The sequence below is a fragment of the Sphaerodactylus townsendi genome, linkage group LG07 (genome assembly GCF_021028975.2).
Source record: "Sphaerodactylus townsendi isolate TG3544 linkage group LG07, MPM_Stown_v2.3, whole genome shotgun sequence".
Taxonomy (NCBI): domain Eukaryota; kingdom Metazoa; phylum Chordata; class Lepidosauria; order Squamata; family Sphaerodactylidae; genus Sphaerodactylus; species Sphaerodactylus townsendi.
Window position 1 is genome coordinate 62,982,900 of NC_059431.1, and position 21,595 is coordinate 63,004,494.

Sequence of the window (21,595 nt, forward strand, 5' to 3'; positions counted from 1 at the left end):
GTAAGAGAAAAGTGATGTGGTAAATTAGTGTCAGTGTAGGTAAGCATAAGGTGGTGCCTAGTGGGGGAAAAAATCCTAACATTAAATATATGCTTATGGAATTTGAACAGGCAGTGACTCAAGGAGGTCTTTGGGATGTAGTAGAAAATTCAATGAAAATGTTGATTCATATAAAAAAGGCAAAGTCCATGCTGGGGACTTGCAAGAAAAGAATACAAAATAAACAGTCAATAGTTCAATGTCCTTGGTTAGATCTAGGGTACTTGAGAATACTGTATACAATTCTAATAGTTGTATCTCAAAAAGGGGTGAGGGGAGAGGGGGAAAAAGACCATCATTGCAGAGCTGCAAGATAGCAAAGAAGAGATCAACCAAAATGATCAGGGGTCTGAAGCATTTTCCTTGCTAGGAAAGGTTTAAAAGGAGGGTTTTTTTTTAAGGTAAAGTGATTTTTGTTTTAGATTAAGTGGGAAACTTCTAGGGTTTGTATAGTTATGCAGGGGGTAGAGAAGTGGATAGAGAGAATGTTTCTTGCTTTCTCATAATGCTGGAACTGTAGGGCACCCAATGAAGTTGAATAAATTCAGAGCAGACAAAAGGAAGTACCTCTTCACTCAACAAATGATTGAATTGTGGAATTCATTATCAGTGAATAAACTGATAGCTGCTCAGTTTAAATAGGCTTGGATTTTAAAATGGATTAGACACTTTTGTGAACAACATGTCCAACAATGGATGCTCACCATGATGAGTAAAGGCAGCAGTCACATTCATAGGCAGTAGAATCCTGAATTGCAGTGCTGTGAGGCAATATCAATGAAAGGCCTTGGCCTCTTTGACCTTTTGGTAGTCCGTGGGGCAGTTGCTTGGCTATTGTATGAAGCAGAATAATGGACTAGATGGACCACTGGTACACTGTATTTTACAAAAGGTTACTTTTAGGTAAGTAGAAGGGCCTTAAAATGCTGTATTCAAACATTCAGTGTTAATTCAATTTTATACCATTGACGTCACTGTGCGAACATTGTTGAATCTATTTTTATTTCTGTTTTTTTCAGCTCTTTTCTCCTTTTGACTTAATTAAGTATGATTTTCAAAAAGAGGAGCCAGTCAGAAATAAACATGGATGGTGTGAAAGAGTTAAGATTGGTAAGGATTTTTTAAGGATAGGCCCAGCAATTTTATGATGATACGGTGCTCCTCCTTGGTGCTTGTCCTATCTAAATTCATCAGGATGGGGACTATATTCTAGTGATTGTGCATATCTGTGGCCTTGAAAACAAGGTGATTCTTAATCTTATGTTATTTATAATTTATATATCATTTTGATTTTCAATGCCTTATCCAAGTTTTCATTTAATTTCAGTGATGTTAATGGTGTTTGTATATATGTCATTGTTACCAGCAGGAAAATAGGAAAAATATTTTCCTGAGCCTGCCCCCGAACTACACTGGCTAAGGATCAGAGCAAAGAGACCAGTGTTGTCCAAAAGCCTCCACAAGTCCTGGAAAGAACATGTATATACAAATGTGCTGATATTTCACATGGTTTCCTTCTTGCCTTTTTCCCTTTTAAGGTTTAATGTAAGCCCCTCAGTGTTGTATTTATTATTTGCCAAATGTTTAGGATTATACTTTAGCTAGGTTCTCCAGTTGCTTTAAGGTTTTGTTACTGCTAATTTAGGATTCTCTTGCTTATATGTTTATATGGGCTTGTGCTGTATTGGAGGTTCTTTGTTATAAGGTTAAGGGATTCTATAGAGTTACTTTAAGTGATAGACAAGAAGAGAAATGGATTAGAAATATTCTTCTTACTTTATTGTAATAATAGAAGAAGCCTCTTAGGATTTTAGTAGTTTTATTTTAGCTAGGTAACAAGGAAGTAGGTCAGAAAATGCAAAGTAAGGACAACTCCTTCTTACAATCTGATAAGTTTGTCAACCTCAACAAAAGACCTTTTTGGACTTACAATGAGTGCCTTGGCTGTTTGAAGGACATCACCCTACTTCCCATTGGACTATTATTTGAATTTTCACTTCTAGGATCTCAAGACCCATTGGACTATTGAAGTTTCCAATTCTAGGATCTCAAGATTCATTGGCAGCCTTTTCTTCTGGGACTTAATCCCATCAGCAAAAACAAAAGACTGTCTTCCTCCTCTTTGTTTTAAATTGTCTGTATTATGTGGCAGGGGACTGTCCCCTTCTGATTGGGTGAAAAACTGTATAAAAAGGGTTGTGTTTCATTCTGTATTGGGCCGTCTGGCCTGGAAAGAGCTTGAAATCACAATAAAGAACCTCTGCTCTGAAGGCAGCCTGCCTCTGCATCCACTCACTGCTGCCAAAGCTGAAATCACTCTGAAATCACTATTGCTCATTGCTGACAAAGCTGAAATCACTCTGAAATCACTTTCTAGTTACCCCTGGCAGTGGGTAACATCATGATATACTACATTTATACGTATATTTTATAAATATGTCATTACTATTTGCTGGAATTGTTTCAAGGGTGTGTGTGCATATATACACACAATTTATTAATTTGCACAGTTTTAAATGTGTTCTTTATTTTATAACATCTAAACACTGCTGCCATCTGGTGGCCACACTGTGAACCATTTTGTTTCTCTTTAAATTTAACCTTTTAAAAAAGATATTTTTTCTAATATATTTTTTTTGCTTGGAGGGCAGCTTTTATTTCCTATTGATATTTATAGGAGATGAGGAGGGTCAGAGAAATTCTGCTGCACACAACACTGTCTCTCTCTTTGAGGTCTTGGAGCCCAGATAACTCATTTTAAAGCCTGTTCTATGGCAGTGATGGTGGTGAAATTAAGACATCTGTCACCATTGTGTCCACCCAGTGTAGGCCACCTAAGCAATCAGAGATCTATTGAGATTTTGTCCAAAGGAGGAGATAGACTGCCCAGTGGCCCACTATAACCAGTTCGCCCAACACTTTATGGATAAAATCCCTCATATGCATAACTATCTGTCAGTGATGAGGTTAGATAGTGCCAGCTAGTCCAACTGTATGGTATACTTTTCAGCTCTTTCAGGATGAAGATGTGGATAGACTTTTGGAAACTTGAGACCTACCACTTGTTTGTATTATCTTTTCCCATCCTGGTTGCTTAAATCTGCAGATTTAGATATCTTGGTTGCTCGGTGGTTCATATTTTGAGGGAAATGGAAAGAGTGAAATTGTATTGTTGAAGTCTTTCACGGCTGGATTCAACTGGTTCTGGAGGTTATATGGACTCCCCAAAATCCACAAGGAATCCATCCCAGTCAGACCTATTGTGAGTGCGATTGGTTCCCCCACATATGAACTGGCAAAATTCTTGACTTCACAGTTACAAAGCCACATTAGACTCACAGTGCATTATGTTAAAGACTCAGCCCACTTCATCGAGAAAATTAGCAATCTGCATCTCAACCCTAGCGACAGACTTATCAGCTTTGATGTTGTCTCACTGTTCACCAAAGTTCCAGTGAAAGACACACTTGCACTCATCGGCCAGATGTTTCCAGATGACATCACAGCTTTATTTCAACTTCCTAACAACTAGCTACTTCCAATAGGACAATGATTATTATGAGCAGACAGATGGGGTGGCCATGAGAAGCCCCCTCAGCCCAGTGATAGCCAATTTTTACATGGAACATTTTGAGAAAGAAGCCCTCAAAACAGCACCCAGGAAACCTGCAACTTAGTTCCGATTTGTGGATGACACTTTTACAATCTGGAGTCATGGTGAGGAGGAACTGCTGAATTTTCTGAACCACCTTAACAGCATCCAATTTACCATGGAAACTGAAAAAGAAGGAAAACTGCCTGTAGAGAGAGTGCCTATGTTAGCTTAACCGTAGCCATTTTGTATGTAGTCTATGATAGTAACCGTTGATGATGAACTTTATAATAGTTCAACTTTACTGCTATGGCCTTCCTGGCTCCTTTGTTGTGAATCCAAAAGATTAAGTCATGAAAATAATTGCCTATCTTTGGCTTCCCACTAGCTTTCCCATCCTGGTACTGAGTAATGGTTAATTGAAGGTCTTGGCCCAGCTGCACGAAGTTTTGCTAACGGTTCGAACTTCAATAAACTTTCAGCCACAACACCTGATAAGAATGAAGACTTACATCACCTGCCGTAGTTAATTAGCACTAAATCGTGTTTGGCCCACTAGGGCCACCTGATATGCAATTCCCCTATATCTGCTTTTCCATAGTGTAACAAAGGCAACTTTTTTCCTTGCTTCCCCCCTCCCTTTTTCACTCCCAATATCATGGCAATGCTACACACCTCACGCTGGCTAGAGGCTGTCTATTGAGTTATGAGAGCTGCTTCATCTTTTCTTTTACCTGCTAAGCAATGGAGAAATTTTACATTTTGATTTTAGTAGGTTCAGTGATCTTGTCTCTGTTTGCTTTTATTCAATTGATTGTATGCATAGTATGCCATCTGACTATCGTTTGTTGAATGAAGCTGAGTTCAATAAACTTTAAGAACTTGTTTTAAAGAAACAGTCCTTTTTTTTCTGAGCTGTGTGAATGTTCAAAATCCTGACCCACGTTTGAGGAGAGTAGGTCGCTCATCCTCTACACTGCCTTCTTTAGATGTCTTGGTCTTTCGCAGACCCAACCACCAATTGGGCCACACAGTATACAGAAAACCGACACACACAGACCGGTATCTACATAAAAACTCCAATCATTTCCACAACAGAAAAGGGGCATAATCAAAACTCTGACAGATCGTGCAAAACGAATCTGTGAACCTCATCCCCTCCCTGATGAAATCAACCATCTAGACTGGGCTCTGCAGGCTAATGGCTACTCCACAACAGAAATCAGAAGAGCTTTAAGACCAAGAGAACCCCAGAGGACTGAGGAGAAACAGCCTACCACAGGAAAAATATTTCTACCATACATCAAGGGAATCACAGCAGATCAAATAGGGAAAACTGATGAAAAAACATCATTACCTACATACCCATTTTCAAACCCACCAAGGAGAAAATACAGGCCCAGGATGCTACGGCCTCAGCAAAGGACAAGAGAGACCCCCTCACTTCTGCAGGAGTATATCGCATACCCTGTAGCTGTGGAAAGGTCTACATAGGAACCACAAAATGCAGCATTCAGACCCATATTAATGAACACAAAAGACACTGTCAGCTTAACCATCCTGAAAAATCTGCAGTTGCAGAACATGTGTTAAACAAAACTGGACATAACATTTTATTTGAGAACACTGAAATTTTGGACAATTCAGAAGCCTACTATGTTAGACTGTACAGGGAGGCCATTGAAATTCACAAACACCAGGACAACTTCAATGAGAAAGAAGAGACTTTGAAGATTAGCAGGACCTGGCTCCCAGTATTTAAAAAATGGACTAATAAACCCACCCGCAATACAATGCACTCAACCACACCTTTGCAAAGCAAGTTCCACCCAAACAGTTAATGATTGGTTCCCCACCCTGGGACATGGACAATATACCATACTAAACTTTCCCTTCTCACTTAGACACAGTGAGAAACAGACTTTTCTCTGTGATATACCTCTGAAGATGCCAGCCACAGATGCAGGCGAAACGTTAGGAACAAAATCCACCAGACCACGGACACACAGCCCAGAAAACGCTCCAGAACCAGTGAAATTGAATTGATCTTTCTAGATCTCTCAGTGGCCTTTGATACCATCAGTGTTGTCCTTCAGCACTGCCTACTAGGGTTGGCGGGTCGGATCCGGCCAAACCGCAATTTCGGCCGAGATCCGCAAGTTCGGCGAGTTTTAGACCACCAAAGGTCCGAACTCGCCCTCTCCAAACTATGCCCGATCCGAACTCAGTAGTTCGGATCGGGCCCTTCCCCCCGAGCGGCGGCTCTTCCGAGCCAGCCGGGGAAAACACTTTCTCACCCCAGGAAAGTGGTGGGCGGCAGCGGCACCCGACTGCCTGCCGGCTGCCTGCCACCTCCCCAGCCTCCCACCTCAGCCACTTCCTTCCATTCGGAAGGATTGCCAGGCTGGTGGGGGTGGGGAGGGGGGGAGAACCAGTAAGAAAAAGCCAGACTCCGGGGCAAAGCGGCCGGCGGCGGCGGCGGCGGTAGCCGCCCGCCCTCCCAGCCCCCGGCCTCCCAACAAGGCAGGCTGGAGGGCAAAGCGGCGGGTGGCGGCGGCACCCGCCTGCCCTCCCAGCCCCCAGCCTGCCAACAAGGCAGGCTGGAGGGCAAAGCGATCGGCGGCGGCAGCACCCGCTTGCCCTCCCAGCCCCCGGCCTCCCAACACCAAAGCCAGGCTTGGGGGCAAAGTGGCGGGTGGCGGCGGCACCCGCCTGCCCTCCCAGCCCCCAGCCTCCCAACACCAAAGCCAGGCTTGGGGGCAAAGCGGCGGGTGGCGGCGGCACCCGCCTGCCCTCCCAGCCCCCAGGCTGCCAACAAGGCAGGCTGGAGGGCAAAGCGATCGGCGGCAGCGGCACCCGCCTGCCCTCCCAGCCCCCAGCCTGCCAACAAGGCAGGCTGGAGGGCAAAGCGGCGGGCGGCAGCGGCACCCGCCTGCCCTCCCAGCCCCCAGCCTGCCAACACCAAAGCCAGGCTCGGGGGCAAAGCGGCGGGCGGCAGCGGCACCCGCCTGCCCTCCCAGCCCCCAGCCTGCCAACAAGGCAGGCTCGAGGGCAAAGCGATCGGCGGCGGCGCCACCTCCCTGCCCTCCCAGCCCCCAGCCTCCCAACACCAAAGCCAGGCTTGGGGGCAAAGCGGCGGGCGGCAACGGCGGCACTCGACTACCTGCCCTCCCCAGCTCCCACCTCTGGAAGGATCAGGCTCGGCAAGGGGGGGGGTGAAACAAACAACCATCCCCCCATGCACCCCACCAGCCACTTCCTTCCACTCGGAAGGATCCCAAGGCTCGGGGGGGGGAACCACCCCCACCCCCACCCCCACCCCCACCCCCACCCCGGCCCGCCGGCAGCACCAAAAAAGGAGAAGGGATCCCTCAGGCGCTGTCTGCCCGCTGCTTCCTGCTCCTAGCCAGCCCAGCATCCCAGGAGCTAAGAAGATCACGGGAGGCTCTGCGGGGCAGGGGGGGGAGGGAACCACACACACACACACACACATGCATGGCACCCCCAATACAGCCCTCCCACTCCAAAAACACCAATTCAAACCCACCCACAGTTTAAAAGAAAAAAAACAAAGAATTGGACCCCAGCTGCTGGCAGCTGCCTCCCAGCTGCCAAGGGGAAAACTGTAAGGAATTCCATAGAAGCAGAAATAAAAGGCTTTTTGGTGTAAAAGACCGTTTATTCAGACATCCTAGAAAGCTCACGTACACGACGTGGCAGGAATAAAGTCTCCCGCCAGAAGCACAGGTTATAACTCTGTCCATCCCATCCCCCCTCCCGGTTTCTCATGGGAACGGAGTTCTCATCTCTCTCGAAGAGATAAGGCCTCCACCAGAGTCTCCGCCGCAGATGCTGGCCCATCGCCCGGGCTATGGAATTCAGTCAAGGCCAGGCGGCTGTTCTGAACATCAACACCATTGAATCCTTTACAAAAACAAATTAAAGCAACCCACCCCCAAATAGTCCTCCAACCCCTCCCCACACCCCACACCCCAAAATCAACCCCACTTACCAAAAGAACAGCTCCCTCCTGCTGCTGCTGCCTGTTCCAATTCCAGCAGACACTGAATGAATGCAGGCCAGGGCAACCGGCTGCCATATAGTGAAGAAATGCAGTAAACTGTAGTAAAATGTAAACACAACCAAGAATCCCCTGCACTTTTTTAAAAATGGTGATATTTCAAAACAAATTTCTACTGAACTAAATATACATTTGCCTTATCTAAGAGCTGTGCCTAAGGGATCCCACCCGCCCCCTGGGAATTTATTCCCCACCAAAGAATCCACCTTCAGTTCAACCTACCTTTTCTGTGATTGCTTGCAATTCTTCTCTTAGGCCCCTTCTGCACATGCAAAATAATGCATTTTCAAACCACTTTCACAACTGTTTGCAAGTGGATTTTGCCATTCCGCACAGCTTCAAAGAGCACTGAAAGCAGTTTGAAAGTGTATTATTCTGCATGTGCGGATGAGCCTAAGAGAGTCTTCTGGTTCCCACTCTGTGCTTCATCCAGGGCAGCAATGGGTGGAGGGAACAAAGAGAGACTTCATAAATGGATTGAATTCCCTGTGCCAGGTGCAAACCAACAAGATCATTTTCACGGGGATGATCTCCTGTGCTACCTACCTTCATTACATTGGTGCTAAGAACATAAGAACATAAGAACAAGCCAGCTGGATCAGACCAGAGTCCATCTAGTCCAGCTCTCTGCTACTCGCAGTGGCCCACCAGGTGCCTTTGGGAGCTCGCATGCAGGATGTGAAAGCAATGGCCTTCTGTGGCTGTTGCTCCCAATCACCTGGTCTGCTCAGGCATTTGCAATCTCAGATCAAAGAGGATCAAGATTGGTAGCCATAAATCGACTTCTCCTCCATAAATCTGTCCAAGCCCCTTTTAAAGCTATCCAGGTTAGTGGCCATGCACCTCCTGTGGCAGCATATTCAAAACACCGTCTACGTTGCGTGAAGAAGTGTTTCCTTTTATTAGTTCTAATTCTTCCCCCCAGCATTTTCAATGTATGCACGATGGTTCTGGTATTGTGAGAAAGAGAGAGGAATTTCTCTCTGTCAGCATATTTTACCCCGTGCATAATTTTATAGACTTCAATCCTTATCCCCCCCCCCTCAGACGTCTCCTCTCCAAACTAAAAGAGTCCCAAACGCGGCATCTCTCCTCTCATGGAAGGGTGCTCCAGTCCCTCAATCATCCTGGGTTGCACTTCTCTGCACTTTTTCTATCTCTTCAGTATCCTTTTTTTGAGATGTAGCAACCAGAACTGAACACAATTACTCCAAGTGCGGTCGCTGCGTGTCTTTATATAAGGGCATGACAATCTTTGCAGTTTTATTCTCAATTCCTTTCCTAATTATCCCCAGCATAGAGTTTGCCTTTTTCACAGCTGCCATACATTGAGTTGACATTCCCATGGAACTATCAACTAAGACGCCTAAATCCCTTTACTGGTCTACTTGTGACCTTTGATGGCACTGATTGTAAGCGTGTATGTGAAGTTTAGTTTTTTTTGCCCCTATGTGCATCACTTTACATGTTTGCTACATTGAACTGCATTTGCCATTTCTTAGCCCACTCCACCTAATTTATCAAGGTCCGCTTGGAGCTCTTCGCAATCCTTTGTGGTTCTCACCACCCTACATAATTTGGTATCATCTGCAAACTTGGCCACCACGCTACCCACCCCTATTTCCAGGTCATTTTATGAGACAGGACAAAGAGCACTGGTCCCAATACGGATCCTTGGAGGACACCACTCCTTAAATCTCTCCATTGTGAGAATTTTTCCATTTACACCCACTCTTTGCTTCCTGTTTCTCCAACCAGTTTTTAATCCATGGGAGGACTTCCCCTCTTATTCCTTCATTGCTGAGTTTTTCTCAATAGTCTCTGGTGAGGAACTTTGTCAAAAGCCTTTTGGGAAATCCAAGTAGACAATGTCCACTGGTTCCCCCTTATCCACATGCCTGTTTACACCCCTCAAATGAGTAAGTACCCCTGATGATTACATTGTGGTTTTCTGATACACTTACCTTGTTTCCTATGGAAAAATGTGGGAGGGGGGGGATTTAAACTAGCCAATGAGGAGGTAAGTCCAACTGCCAAAACCAATCATTAGCCAATCAGGGGACAGTTCTTTTCCCTGGGATTCATTAGGCAGCCTGGCTGGAGCCAAATGCATAAATATGGCTACACTTTTTGGTCCTCTACCTCACTGCCAGTTTCAAACAGGGTGGAGACACACATCTTCAGAAGAGAAGACATCTGTGCCCTGATTCTACACTGTGGTGACTGGAGAGACCTGGCCTTCCCTGGGACCAGAACTTCGTTGGATCAGCAAGCCCTACACCAATCCCTCCCCAGTGGCCATGTGGTCTGGGGAGATGTGGGAGATGGACCTGTAACCCAGGCTTGTCCCATCCGTGCCCCAAACACCCCCCAACACCAATCTGGATTCCCTGTTAGGTACTTTTCCCTTGCAGTGACAGGGGCATAATTTTGCTTAAGCCTCAAGGTGCACCTCGCACACCTAAACTGCACAGGGACCAGGAGAATCCAGAGGAGTGCCAGTCAGAAGCTGCTGCCAACTCATCATCCATGATGAAGTTTATGGATGTCCCTGAGGCCCAACTGACAGTTTTTCCTTTGAGTTCTGCACAGGGAAGATGAAGTTGTTGGAAGAGCACTGATGAATAAGGAGCAGAAATCATGAAGGTGAGTCTGAAAAGGTTTGATGAAGCCTCAGCCAAACTTTATTGAATGATTTGCCACACATATACATCACGCCATGTGTGGGGAAAGTTCCACTGGTTACTGTGCTGAAGTCCCTGTTTCTGTCTTACTTTTCCAGGAAATGTGCTGATGAAGAGTGAAAGAACACCACCACTACAGTGGCCTTGTGCAGCTCAAGCCAGTCCCTCCTCTGATAGTGTTCCCCAGCAGATGGGAAGGGTGGGTGCCTTCTGCTCTGTTCCCTGGAAATAGAGAAATTGGAAATGAGTCCTCTTTCAGTGGGTAATGGAACCCGTTCTCTGTAAGGCAATCCTATGACATTTCCTTGTTTTTCCCTTTCATCTACAGATGCCTGGACCCCAAGCTGACAGCCCAACAGCAGCGTTCTGGGGGGGAAGGGGGCCCAATGATGAAGCGCCCAGCCACATGCAGCCTAATGAGGGTGCAACCTGCACAGAAGGTTTGTGAGTATGCGGAGAGGAGGACCACGGTGCAGTGAACCGCCCTTCCTCTCATCCCCTTCTGAGGGCTCACTTCCAAGGAGTAATACGCTGTTGTGGTGGACTGTCTCTGCAGCAAGAAGTTAAGGTTGAACTTGACAGAGACACTTGACAGCTACAGGTAATGGTTTGCATGTGTTCTTCTTGCAAAACCTCCCAATCTGAGTACATATGTAGACAGATGCCCTGCTTTGGGTTTGGCGTTTCCAGTGGAAATTATGTTGGGGGGAAGGGGTGAGCAGGTAAAAGAGGAGGCCTCAGGCCAGAATGCAGCTTCTGCTCAATTTAGGGGAATTGTGTTTCCTGTTTCTTTCAGGAGGTTTTGGGAAACAATGGGTGGAGCCAGAGCCATCGAATTCCAAATGTGTGACCAGGGTGATGGTGATGAGTCTCACCTTTTTTCCTGTAATGGCTTTCTGATGGCTTCCATTCATCACACTTCACAAGGGATAGCCATTGCCAGGGTGGATTTTTTCCAAGGATTGCTTCACTGAATTTGTGTGAACAAGAAGAACTGCACCTGGGCCCCACAGTGGACTGGATGATTGGACAATGACATTTCAACAGGGGCTCAGGTGATTTTGCTAACAGCCCAGTTGGAATGGACTTGGTTGGACATTTTGGAAGAAAGAAGACAGCATAGAGGCTCCCCTTTGAGGGAGAACTGCCTGGACAGAAGAGAAGACATCTGAAGCTAAGACTTTTTTTTGGGTGGGGTGGGGGCAGAGTTGGGTGGCGTGTGCAAATGTTACTGTTGTGCATACAGTGCTGTTGCTTTGTTGAACAGAGTTCTACGGTATTTCAATTCACTAGTCTGGCGATTCTCTGCTGGAATGACGGAAGTTCTGAGAGAGCTGGGACTATTCTTTTTTAAGTGCTTTTTTTTCAAAAGTATGGCTTATGCTGGCTTTTTTGGGCTGGGCCATTGTTGCAGGTTGATTTAAGTGAGCTGCAGTGCTGCTTGGCAGAGTCACAGGACCAAAGAGCAATTTAGAGTGGTCAGCTTCCATGTAAAATATGGAGGAGGTTCTGTAGGCAATGTGTTATTTACGGATGCGGTATGGGGAAGAGTACTGAGAATACCTCAATGAACAATGTAGGTTGTGGGGTGGGGGTTTATGGGCTGTGTGCATATGATGTGTAACCATGTACAAACAGAGTTGGAAGACTGCACTAATAGGGAAACATTGCACTATTTGGAAAAATGTTAAAAAAATGCACTAATTTGGAAAAAATGCTAATAGTTAATTTTCTACATAATGTTGGAGGCTTCACCAATAAAAGTTTACTTTGCACTACCATTTGTGGCACTGCTTCCCTTGATGATAAACTCAATGTGCCATGAGGGAAGATCATATCAATACAAAATTGCTGTCACATTGCCAATTCCTTTCTGGGCAATTGGGTTGCTGTGGTCTGGAGATTGTACTGTTTGTTGCTGCTGAGGTTTTGCCCTGTGCCTGTGGGTGGTGCTTGAGCAGGAAGTGAGAATGCAGCAAAGAGGCCTGTGCATGGCTAGGAAGCCTGTTCTTCCAAGTGTTCTGTGTGTCCCTGGGCTTGGGTGGCCGTGGGGTCTGGAAGGGTGTTGTTCCCCTCATTTTTGAGATTCCCCGTTTTGGCAAGTGACTTTGTTGCATTGATGTCAATGGGAAATTCCTGGGGTGTCCATGGGGTGCCAGATTTCTGAAGGCACAGCCTCCAAACTTTCAGGGTGCCTTCAAGGCATTGTTCTGGAGCATGCACCCCCCAGGTTTGGTGCCAGTTTGGTTCAGGGGGGGGGCCAAGTTATGGATCATCAAATATAGCCCTAATATTGCATTGTTTGCAATGGGCGGGAGCTGATTCAATATAGGGGCCATAACTTGGCCCCCCCCAAACCAAACTGCCCCAACCCTGGGGTGCATGCTCAGAATAGTGAATTCTGAAGATACCCTGAAGAGTTTTGTGCCAATAACTCTTTAGAAAAATGTTTTACTCACTGCCACACTGGACATGGAGGTCTCCACTACCTGGAAATTGACAAAAAATTTTTTTGTTCCCAGCTACTGGACACCAAACTTTCAGGGGTATCTTTGGAATACGGTTCTGATCAAGCAATCCCCACGTTTGGGTAAGAAGTTTGGTTCAGGGGGCCAAGTTATGGACCCTCAAAGATAGCCATAATATTGCATTGTTTGCAATGGGAGGGAGCGATTCCAAATATAGGGTCCCATAACTTTGGCCCCCCTGAAACCCAAACTGCACCAAACCTGGGGTGCATGATCAGAACACTGCCCTGAAGACACCCTTCAATTTTCAAGCCGATACCTTTAAAAATGCGCCCCCTGCAGGCACCCCAGGAATTCCCCCTTTGAAAGCAATTGAAAAAATTCAATGCAAACCACAGAATCTTGGTCAAAAATCCTAGGGTGCCTGCAGGGGGTGCATTTTTAAAGGTATCGGCTTGAAAATTGCAGGGTATCTTTGGAATATGGTTCTGATCAAGCACCCCAAGTTTGGTGCAGTTTGGTTCAGGGAGGGCCAAGTTATGTACCCTATATTGAATCAGCTCCCTCCCATTGCAAACAATGCAATATTATGGCTATCTTTGAGGGTCCATAACTTGCCCCCCCCGAACCAAACTGCACCAAACTTGGGGTGCATGATCAGAACAGTATTCCGAAGATACCCTGCAATTTTCAAGCCGATACCTTTAAAAATGCGCCCCCTGCAGGCCAAAACATGGAAAAACAGCAAAAAAATAAAAACGAACCCGAGAATCTCGGAAATTCGGGTGTATCCGAGCCTGGCATTCTCAGATATGGGGGAATCCGACCCCATACATCCGAATTGGGCCCGAATCCGAACCGGGACCGAATTTTTTTCCCATTTACCAACCCTACCTACCTGGGCTGAGACTGGGAAGCACCATTCCGTAGTTCCCAATTCTTCCTGGACGGTAGGATTCATAAGGTGGTGTTGGAGGATTGTTGCTTTACCCTGCGGAGTCCCACAAGGTCCCACTTTGTTCTTTATTTAACTTCAACATGAAAACATTAGAGATCTGGGTTGGGTTGTTATCAGTGGCATAGCACAAATAGGGACATCCAGGGACATCTGCCCTGGGCATGCCCCCACCAGGTCATGTGGGGGGGGGGCGCAAAAACGCTCCCACGCACCTGGTTGTAGTGTAGGTGCCCAGCCACTTCCTCGGGCTCCCCTCAGCCGGCCCCTGCCTACGAGGCTCCTAGTCTTCCATTTTCTGCCCCCCCCCCATGTGTTCCTGTGCTATGGCCACCCTCACACACCATCATACCTGCAGGATAAGGTAAATGGTGGTGTGGAGGGTGCAGCACGGGGGCCTGTGGGGGCAGAAAATGTAGAGGCTGCCCCGGGCGCAGCTTTACCCAGCTATGCCTCTGGTTGTTATCAATATGCAGATAAAATTTGGCTCTATCTCGTTCTTCCAGTTGATCCCAGGGAATTCTGTAGAAATTATGAACTGGTGCCTGGAGACAATCTTGGAATGGACACTGGCTAATAAATTGAAGCTTCACCCCAACTTTAAACCTGGGGTTTAAAGTATCACCCATAGTGGATGGATTTGCATTCCCCATTCTGGATGGAATTGCACTCTCCTTGAAGGAACAGGTCTGTAATCTGGGGGTGCTCTTTGACATAGGATACTGCTGGATAAGCTAATGATAACAATGCCTTAACAGTCCAGGTGCTTGGGAGCAACAGCCGCAGAAGGCCATTGCTTTCACATCCTGCTTGTGAGCTCCCAAAGGCACCTGGTGGGCCACTGCGAGTAGCAGAGAGCTGGACTAGATGAACTCTGGTCTGATCCAGCTGGCTTGTTCTTATGTTCTTATGTTCTTATGATAGCTGTTTGCTTTTTACTGGCTTAACCTTTCCTGGGTAGGTGGAAGAACTGATGTGGGTACTGAGGTGTCTGCTTTTGTGGATGGGATTGCATTTCCCCGCAAAGATCAGGTCACAACTTGGCAGTTCTGCTGGACCTAGGCCTCCTCTATATGTTCAGGTAGTAATGGTGGCTTTGATTGGTGAGCCATCTGTGGCCTCTCCTGGTTAAAAGAAATTGTCTGTTTACAACACCATTAAATGATTAAAACCAAATTAAAACTATTAAAACAGGACACAAAGGAGGGATCACTACAGGAATGCCAGGTGAAACAACAAACCCTTCACCTGCTAATGCAAAATAGCTATAGAAGGGGACAGAAAAATCTCCTTGGGGAGAGAGCTCCAGAGTGTCGGTGTCATTACTCCGAAGGCCCAGATGAAGCTGGTAAAATGCACTCCTGGCCACAGCTGACATCTCCTTATCAAGCTGTACATAAATGGTTATTCCTTCAAAGAGAGTGCAACCCAAACACAAAGGTGATAATTTAAATTCTGGATCAGACCTTCTGCCCACCACTAGTACTTCCACCTTGTCAGGATTATGTTTCAGTTTAATAGCTCGCATCCGCTCCAAAACTGCCTCCAGGCACTGGTTCAGCTTCCCTCAGATCAGCTGTGTCATCTACATATTGGTGATAATTGATCCTAACACTCCAGATGAGCTTGTTGACAGCCCCCCTTTCATCTGCACACTATCTCTCCCAGCCTGTGTGGATGAACTGCCAGTGTAATACTGTAAGCAAGTCCCATGAAGCACACACCAAAATGGGGAGCACACCACGTTTCGTGTATCACATACAACCTTGCAAGGTAAACACAGCAGAGAAAAAAGCAGCCTGTGCACTTGAGGCTGAGAACGGCCTGGTAGGAACTACACTTCCCAGAAGATCTTGTGAGCCCCAAGGTCTCCTGGGAAGTGTAGTTCCCACCAGACTGTTTTCAGCATCAAGTGAACAGGCTGCTTTTTCCAGCCTGCACTTTCAGGCTGAACTAGGGGGTGGGGGGGCAGAAAACGCAGAGTGTGCATGGGGGGCATTATGGCCCAGCTATGCCTCTGGATTTCTGTAATCAAAGATAGGCTTCTTTAGTAATGGACACACCACAGCCTGTTTCATCCTCGCTGAAGATAGCATTAACCACCTCTCAGATCCAGTCAGGCAATCTGCCTGGCAGATTTAAGTAGCCAGGAAGGGCAAGGGTCAAAAAAGCAGGTGGTAGGCCTTGAACCTATAAGGATCCTATGCATATCATTAGATTTAACAAACTTAAAAGTATTCCAATCAGCACCTTGGTGACACCCTCTGCTTAAACTGAAAATGGATTGAAAGCACATTATTCAGCATATGTGAAAGCACCCAATGTTAAGAATTCAAATGTTTTCATAAAAGCTTAAAATGGAAGCAAAGATATTCTAATAGTATTTGTGGTGAAACTGGCTTGCTTTTGGCTGGCAGGCCCTATTTCGCACTCTGCACACCCCCAGGAGTTGCCAACTTTTCCTGGGGAGGGCTAGCTTTCTCTCTGGGTATGCTGCTGCCACCATCTGATCATTTGAGGACTGCCCGCTGGGGAAGATCAAGATTTCCCAGCTTCCTTTCCAACTGCGTGAGGTCCCAGCCTCAGTTTCCCTTTTGGTTCCCCTCTCCTGGGTTCCAAAGGGTAAATTTGAGGTCCTGGAGGAAAAGCTGCTCAGCCTTCCTCTATCTCCTGTTTAAACAGCGTGTCCAAGACAGTGGGGCATACATGGTACAGAGAACTGTCCTCCACAACTAAGGTTTTTTAAAGTATTTATTAAAAGTAAAATAGTCACAAGCATCTTTTAGCACCGCACCAGATGAAGCAAGGGTTTACAAAACAAAGGAGATAAAATGCAAATCCCCTTCCCCTATCATTAATACATACCCTGGCTAGCAGATGGTGGAAAGCAGGGTCGGTCCTTAAAGCTTAAAATGTTGCAATTTGCAAAGAGCTCACATTACCTGGCACATGGTCCAGAAAATGACTGCCGCCTTCCCAGTTCAGGCAAGAGCTCTGCTCTCCTCCAGAGAGACCTGAGCAAAGAAGCCTTGCCTCTCTCTTCCCCCCAATTTATCAGATCCCAGATCCCACCCTCCTTTGACCAGGTCAGGCTGGGCCAAGATATCTTTCCCCCCTAGGTCAGGCAGTACTTCCTGATATTGATGTGGGATTTCTAAGTCCTCCAGATCTATGCCACCTGGTTGGAGAAGGGGAGGAGGAAAAAAAGGGAGTATTATTTGTGTACCTTACCTTTAATGAACCTAAAAATATTATTGAGGTGTACCTCCAGCCAGGAGTTAAATGATCTAGTACAGGAAAGCTAACTAGACATCTTCGGCTTCTTACAGTCATGCCTATATCTGACCCTGTGGCTGCTAGTATTCAGTACCAGTCAGTAAAGTTCATAAGGGACTAGGCAGTGCTTCAGGTATGCTGGTCCCAAGCCATATAGTTTAAAGGTCAACAACAGGACCTTAAATTGTGTCTGGAAACAGATTGGGAGCCATCATAGATGGACCAAGACTAAAGTGGTATGGTTCTTATGGCCTGTTCCCATCAACATCCTGGCTGCAGCATTCTGAATGAAATTTCCATTTTCAAGGACACCCCCATGTAGAGCACATTTTAGTAATTGAATCTAATCTAGATTTATGATCTTCTCTATATTTTTGCTCACAGGTGAGGCTGGCCTTCTAATATCCAAAGTGACCTCAAAGAATCCATTCTTTGGCTATTCTGGCAATAAGAGAGATACAGCAAAGAAATTGCTCTGTGATGTGTTTAAGAGGAAAGATTGCTATTTCAATACAGGAGATCTGATGGTCCAAGATCAAGATAATTTCCTTTACTTTTGGGACAGGACAGGAGATACATTCAGGTAGTCACTAATAGTCTGGCTGATCAAACTGCACACATGAAAACATAATTTTGCTTTTGTACTTTGCGCACTGAGATGATGTCTAAGACTTTCATTTTGATTCAGCTGATTATCTGACAAACTGCCAACAACATGCAGTGTTACTAGTTTCAAGGAACATTTTGCAAGGAAAAAAAGTATATGAATAACTAATTCTAAAGCAAAAATGAAAGAATTTTTAGCACCAATCCCATTTGAAACAAACATATCTGGTACCTTGTAGCCCATAAAAATGGGCTTAATAAACCTAGTAAAACATTAAAAACTTGACCCATGACTTTCATGAGTTAGTATGCATATTTACCTGTATATGCTTTAATTTAGATGGAAAGGGGAGAACATTTCCATTGCAGAAGTTTCTGATATCGTTGGTATGTTGGATTTTATACAGGAAGCCAATGTTTATGGGATTTCTGTGCTGGGTAAGAATGCTTATTCTGTGTTTTTCTTTCGCTTATGCTGTAGTTCCTTGACATGCTTACTTTGTAAATACCATTACTTCAGAAGGTATACTTCTTTATTAAGAGAAAACTTTTTAGAAATCAATCCTCTGATCAAATATGATTCTCAACATTACAAAGCTGAAGTATTATCAGATTTCATTGCTAAATGGAAACAACACATTTTAGAAATGCTTCTATGAATGGAAAAAACTGTGGTTTTTTTCATAACCCAAAGAAATGTCTACAATTACTACCAAGCTCAGGCAAGTATATGTATTTTAGTTTTTGTGAATATATTAAATCAGAAATGTAAAGGTGAATAAAAAAATTTATGCTTTGGTTTGAAGCTTTTTATCAACATATAATGATCAGCTTAGAATGAAACACTTACACTTCTTGAGCCCACTATCATGTTCACAGTCATATCTAAAGGGATATTTTCCCATCAACATAAATATGAAAAGCGTGATGAGGATTTTCAAAAACCTACCCTGAGCCATTGGGATCTTGGCAGGGGTGGATTGGTTGAAATAAATGGGCCCAGAAAAGGGTATTACTCCTGATAGAAGGAAAAAAGGAAGGAGGAAAAAAGTCCACCCTTTCCCCCCAATGGAGGGGAGAAGGGAAGGAGCAGCTCATACTCACAACCTTAAGCAGTTCACAGTGGATGATCCTGTGTGCTTGGTGCATGATGGCGGCTACTGATTGGGGTGGGGGCGAGCGGGCAAGGCAGGGAGTACTAGTTTGTGGCAGCTCCTTCCCTCTTTGAATTGGACCACCTTTGGGCAGGACCATCCATATTTTAAATAGATGTTATCATGAGGAGGAGGAGGAGGAGGAGGAGGAGGAGGAGGAGGAGAAGGAGAAGGAGAAGGAGAAGAAGGAGAAGAAGAAGAAGAAGAAGAAGAAGAAGAAGAAGAAGAAGAAGAAGAAGAAGAAGAAGAAGAAGAAGAAGAAGAGAAGTAATAGTAGTAGTAGTAGTTTGGATTTATACCCCCTTTCTGTCCTATTAGAAGACTCAAAGGGGCTTACAATCTCCTTTCCTCCCCCCCCCCCCAACAAACACCCTGTGAGGTGGGTGGGGCTGAGAGAGTTCCAAAGAACTGTGACTAACCCAAGGTCACCCAGCTGGCATGTGTCGGAGTGCATAAACTAATCTGGTTCATCAGATAAGCCTCCACAACTCAAGTGGCTTAGCAGGGAATCAAACACAGTTCTCCAGATTAGAGTGCACCTGCTCTTAACCACTATACCATACTAGCTCTCGTATCACAAATGCCTTTTTTAAAAGGTGGCATAAATTAGTGTTCAGATGGTTTATTGAATCCACAAGACTATAATCTTTGTGCCCTTGCAATCCCCAGGTTGGATCTTAGTGTAGTATGGCAGAAAAAAAACTTACATAAATTAATCTACACATACACGTAGCTGCTTCCTGGATGTCCCAACATTCTGTCATGAAATGGCATATGAAAGCACAAGGAGGAAGAAAATTTGGCAAAATTCCCTTCATTTCTGCCTGATCAATTGAAAACTCACAGCACTATATTTTCTCTGTCAGCAGAACATGTAGGCAGTGGCAATTATGTCTAATTCTCACTTTCACCCCATTACTCCCTATGCCATGGAGCATTTGTTTATATTGGCTTGATCCTCAACAGAGGATATTCAGGGTACTGGGCTTGCTATGGAAAGGAGAAGATGGGAAAGGTAAGTTTAATTAACCTTCCCAATTCTCATAAACATAGTGTATACATTTGATAATTGGAACTGTATCAATCATTGTGGATTTAGCATTAATTCTATAACAATTTCTCACAGGTTATGAAGGGAAAGCAGGCATGGCCTCTGTCGTCTTAAAGACAAAGAAATCTTTAGATTTGGAAAAACTGTATCAACATGTGATGACATATTTACCCAGCTATGCCTGCCCTCTATTTTTAAGACACCAGGTAATGTATGTGTGCGTGCGTGCATTACTGACACATTTTCATCAGCAGTAGAAAGTCACTGATCCACTTAGCAATCTATTAATCTGTACGGACTGAAAAACAACAAAACAATACATTCAGAGAAACCTATCTAATGGGTATTTCAGAGATCTGTAGTACTTTTCGCCCTATTTACTCTCTCCATTAATGAAGTGGAATTATATGGCACACTAATGAAAACCTCAGATTAGACTAAATTGGGAGGAGTTGTACCAGGGAAGATAATATAAAGGGATTAGAGAGATTAAAACATGGATTGAGAATGGAAAAAATGAGATTCAGGGTAGTAAAGAAATAATGCTAGAAAATAGAAATACTGCAGATAATCAAGTTGCTTTGAAAGACCAGTTATTGGGCTGTGTTTTTCATGATGTGTTCTGATTCAGTAATGGGCCATATTGCCCATTACATCAGCATCTCCTACTAGGTCTCAGCTTGGATCCTGAATCTTGAGTGGGGACATTCTATCTTTGGATTTTGTCAATGCGATATCCAAGTCAAGAGATTCTGCAACTTGGTTCAGACTAGTAATTTGGGAAGGATCAGTAATTTGGGAAGGATTAGTACAAAGTGAAGTAAGTTCTGTGTTGAGACTGAGGACCATACTGAACAGAACACTGGGATCAATGCTTAGCTTCAAAAAGCAGAGTAAGGGTGGTATGGATATATGTCATGACAGAAAAAAAAGGTTAACTATCCCTTTGTGTTCATCATGGTATTTGTACAGTTTCACACGAGTTCTGCTCATGTGCAGGCCAACTATGGAGATATTTTTGAAGCTGCAAAGAAGCTGTGGGAATTCTCTTTCCCCTCCTCCATGCCAAAGTCTTATCTTTTTCAGCATGAAAAGGAGAAGGAAGGGATGCCCCTCTCTCAGTTCTTTTTCCGCTGTTGAAATAAGTAATCTTTTTCAATAGATCTTTCTCCAGTATAAACTGAATCCTTTATCATGGAAGGATTTAGGTAGCATACCACTGCAGAATTTCTGGTAGACAAAATAGTCTGTTCTTCATTCAGTTTATTGACTTTTTCGACAATAAGCAAAAATCCTCTCCTTTTTGTAGGAAATAATGGCAGTTACAGGAACTTTCAAGCAACAAAAATTTCAGTTGATGGAGGAAGGATTTAATCCATCTACAATCAGTGACCCACTTTATTTTTTGGACCATTCTAAAAAGTGTTATGTAGTATTAACCAAAGAACTGAATGATAAGATCTTATCTGGGCAGATGAAACTTTAATATTTATTTATTAACAACAGTTCATGCTAACTGCATCACAAAAGATAACAAAGAGCATATTTCTCAGATTTATCAAGGTGATGTTTTGGGTAGGAGTTTATGAAAATGTATAATTCCATATTTTGGATGATTACTTACTATTATCATTATCTGTTTTGATCATCAGTTTGTACTAATTGTTTTTTTACGTCTTAGAACATAAA

At 44.6% G+C, this 21,595-nt stretch overlaps 1 protein-coding gene across 1 annotated transcript; it reads left to right on the plus strand.

Moving 5' to 3' along the window:
• Window positions 1-1,052: 1,052 nt before the first annotated feature.
• SLC27A6 (solute carrier family 27 member 6) lies at window positions 1,053-21,392 on the plus strand (the record flags this gene model as incomplete). Its single annotated transcript, XM_048504364.1, has 5 exons — window positions 1,053-1,149; window positions 17,480-17,678; window positions 18,042-18,139; window positions 19,982-20,112; window positions 21,216-21,392. Coding segments are annotated over 5 exons (702 nt in total), but the record flags the coding sequence as incomplete, so codon positions are not given.
• Between the last annotated feature and the right edge of the window lie 203 nt (window positions 21,393-21,595).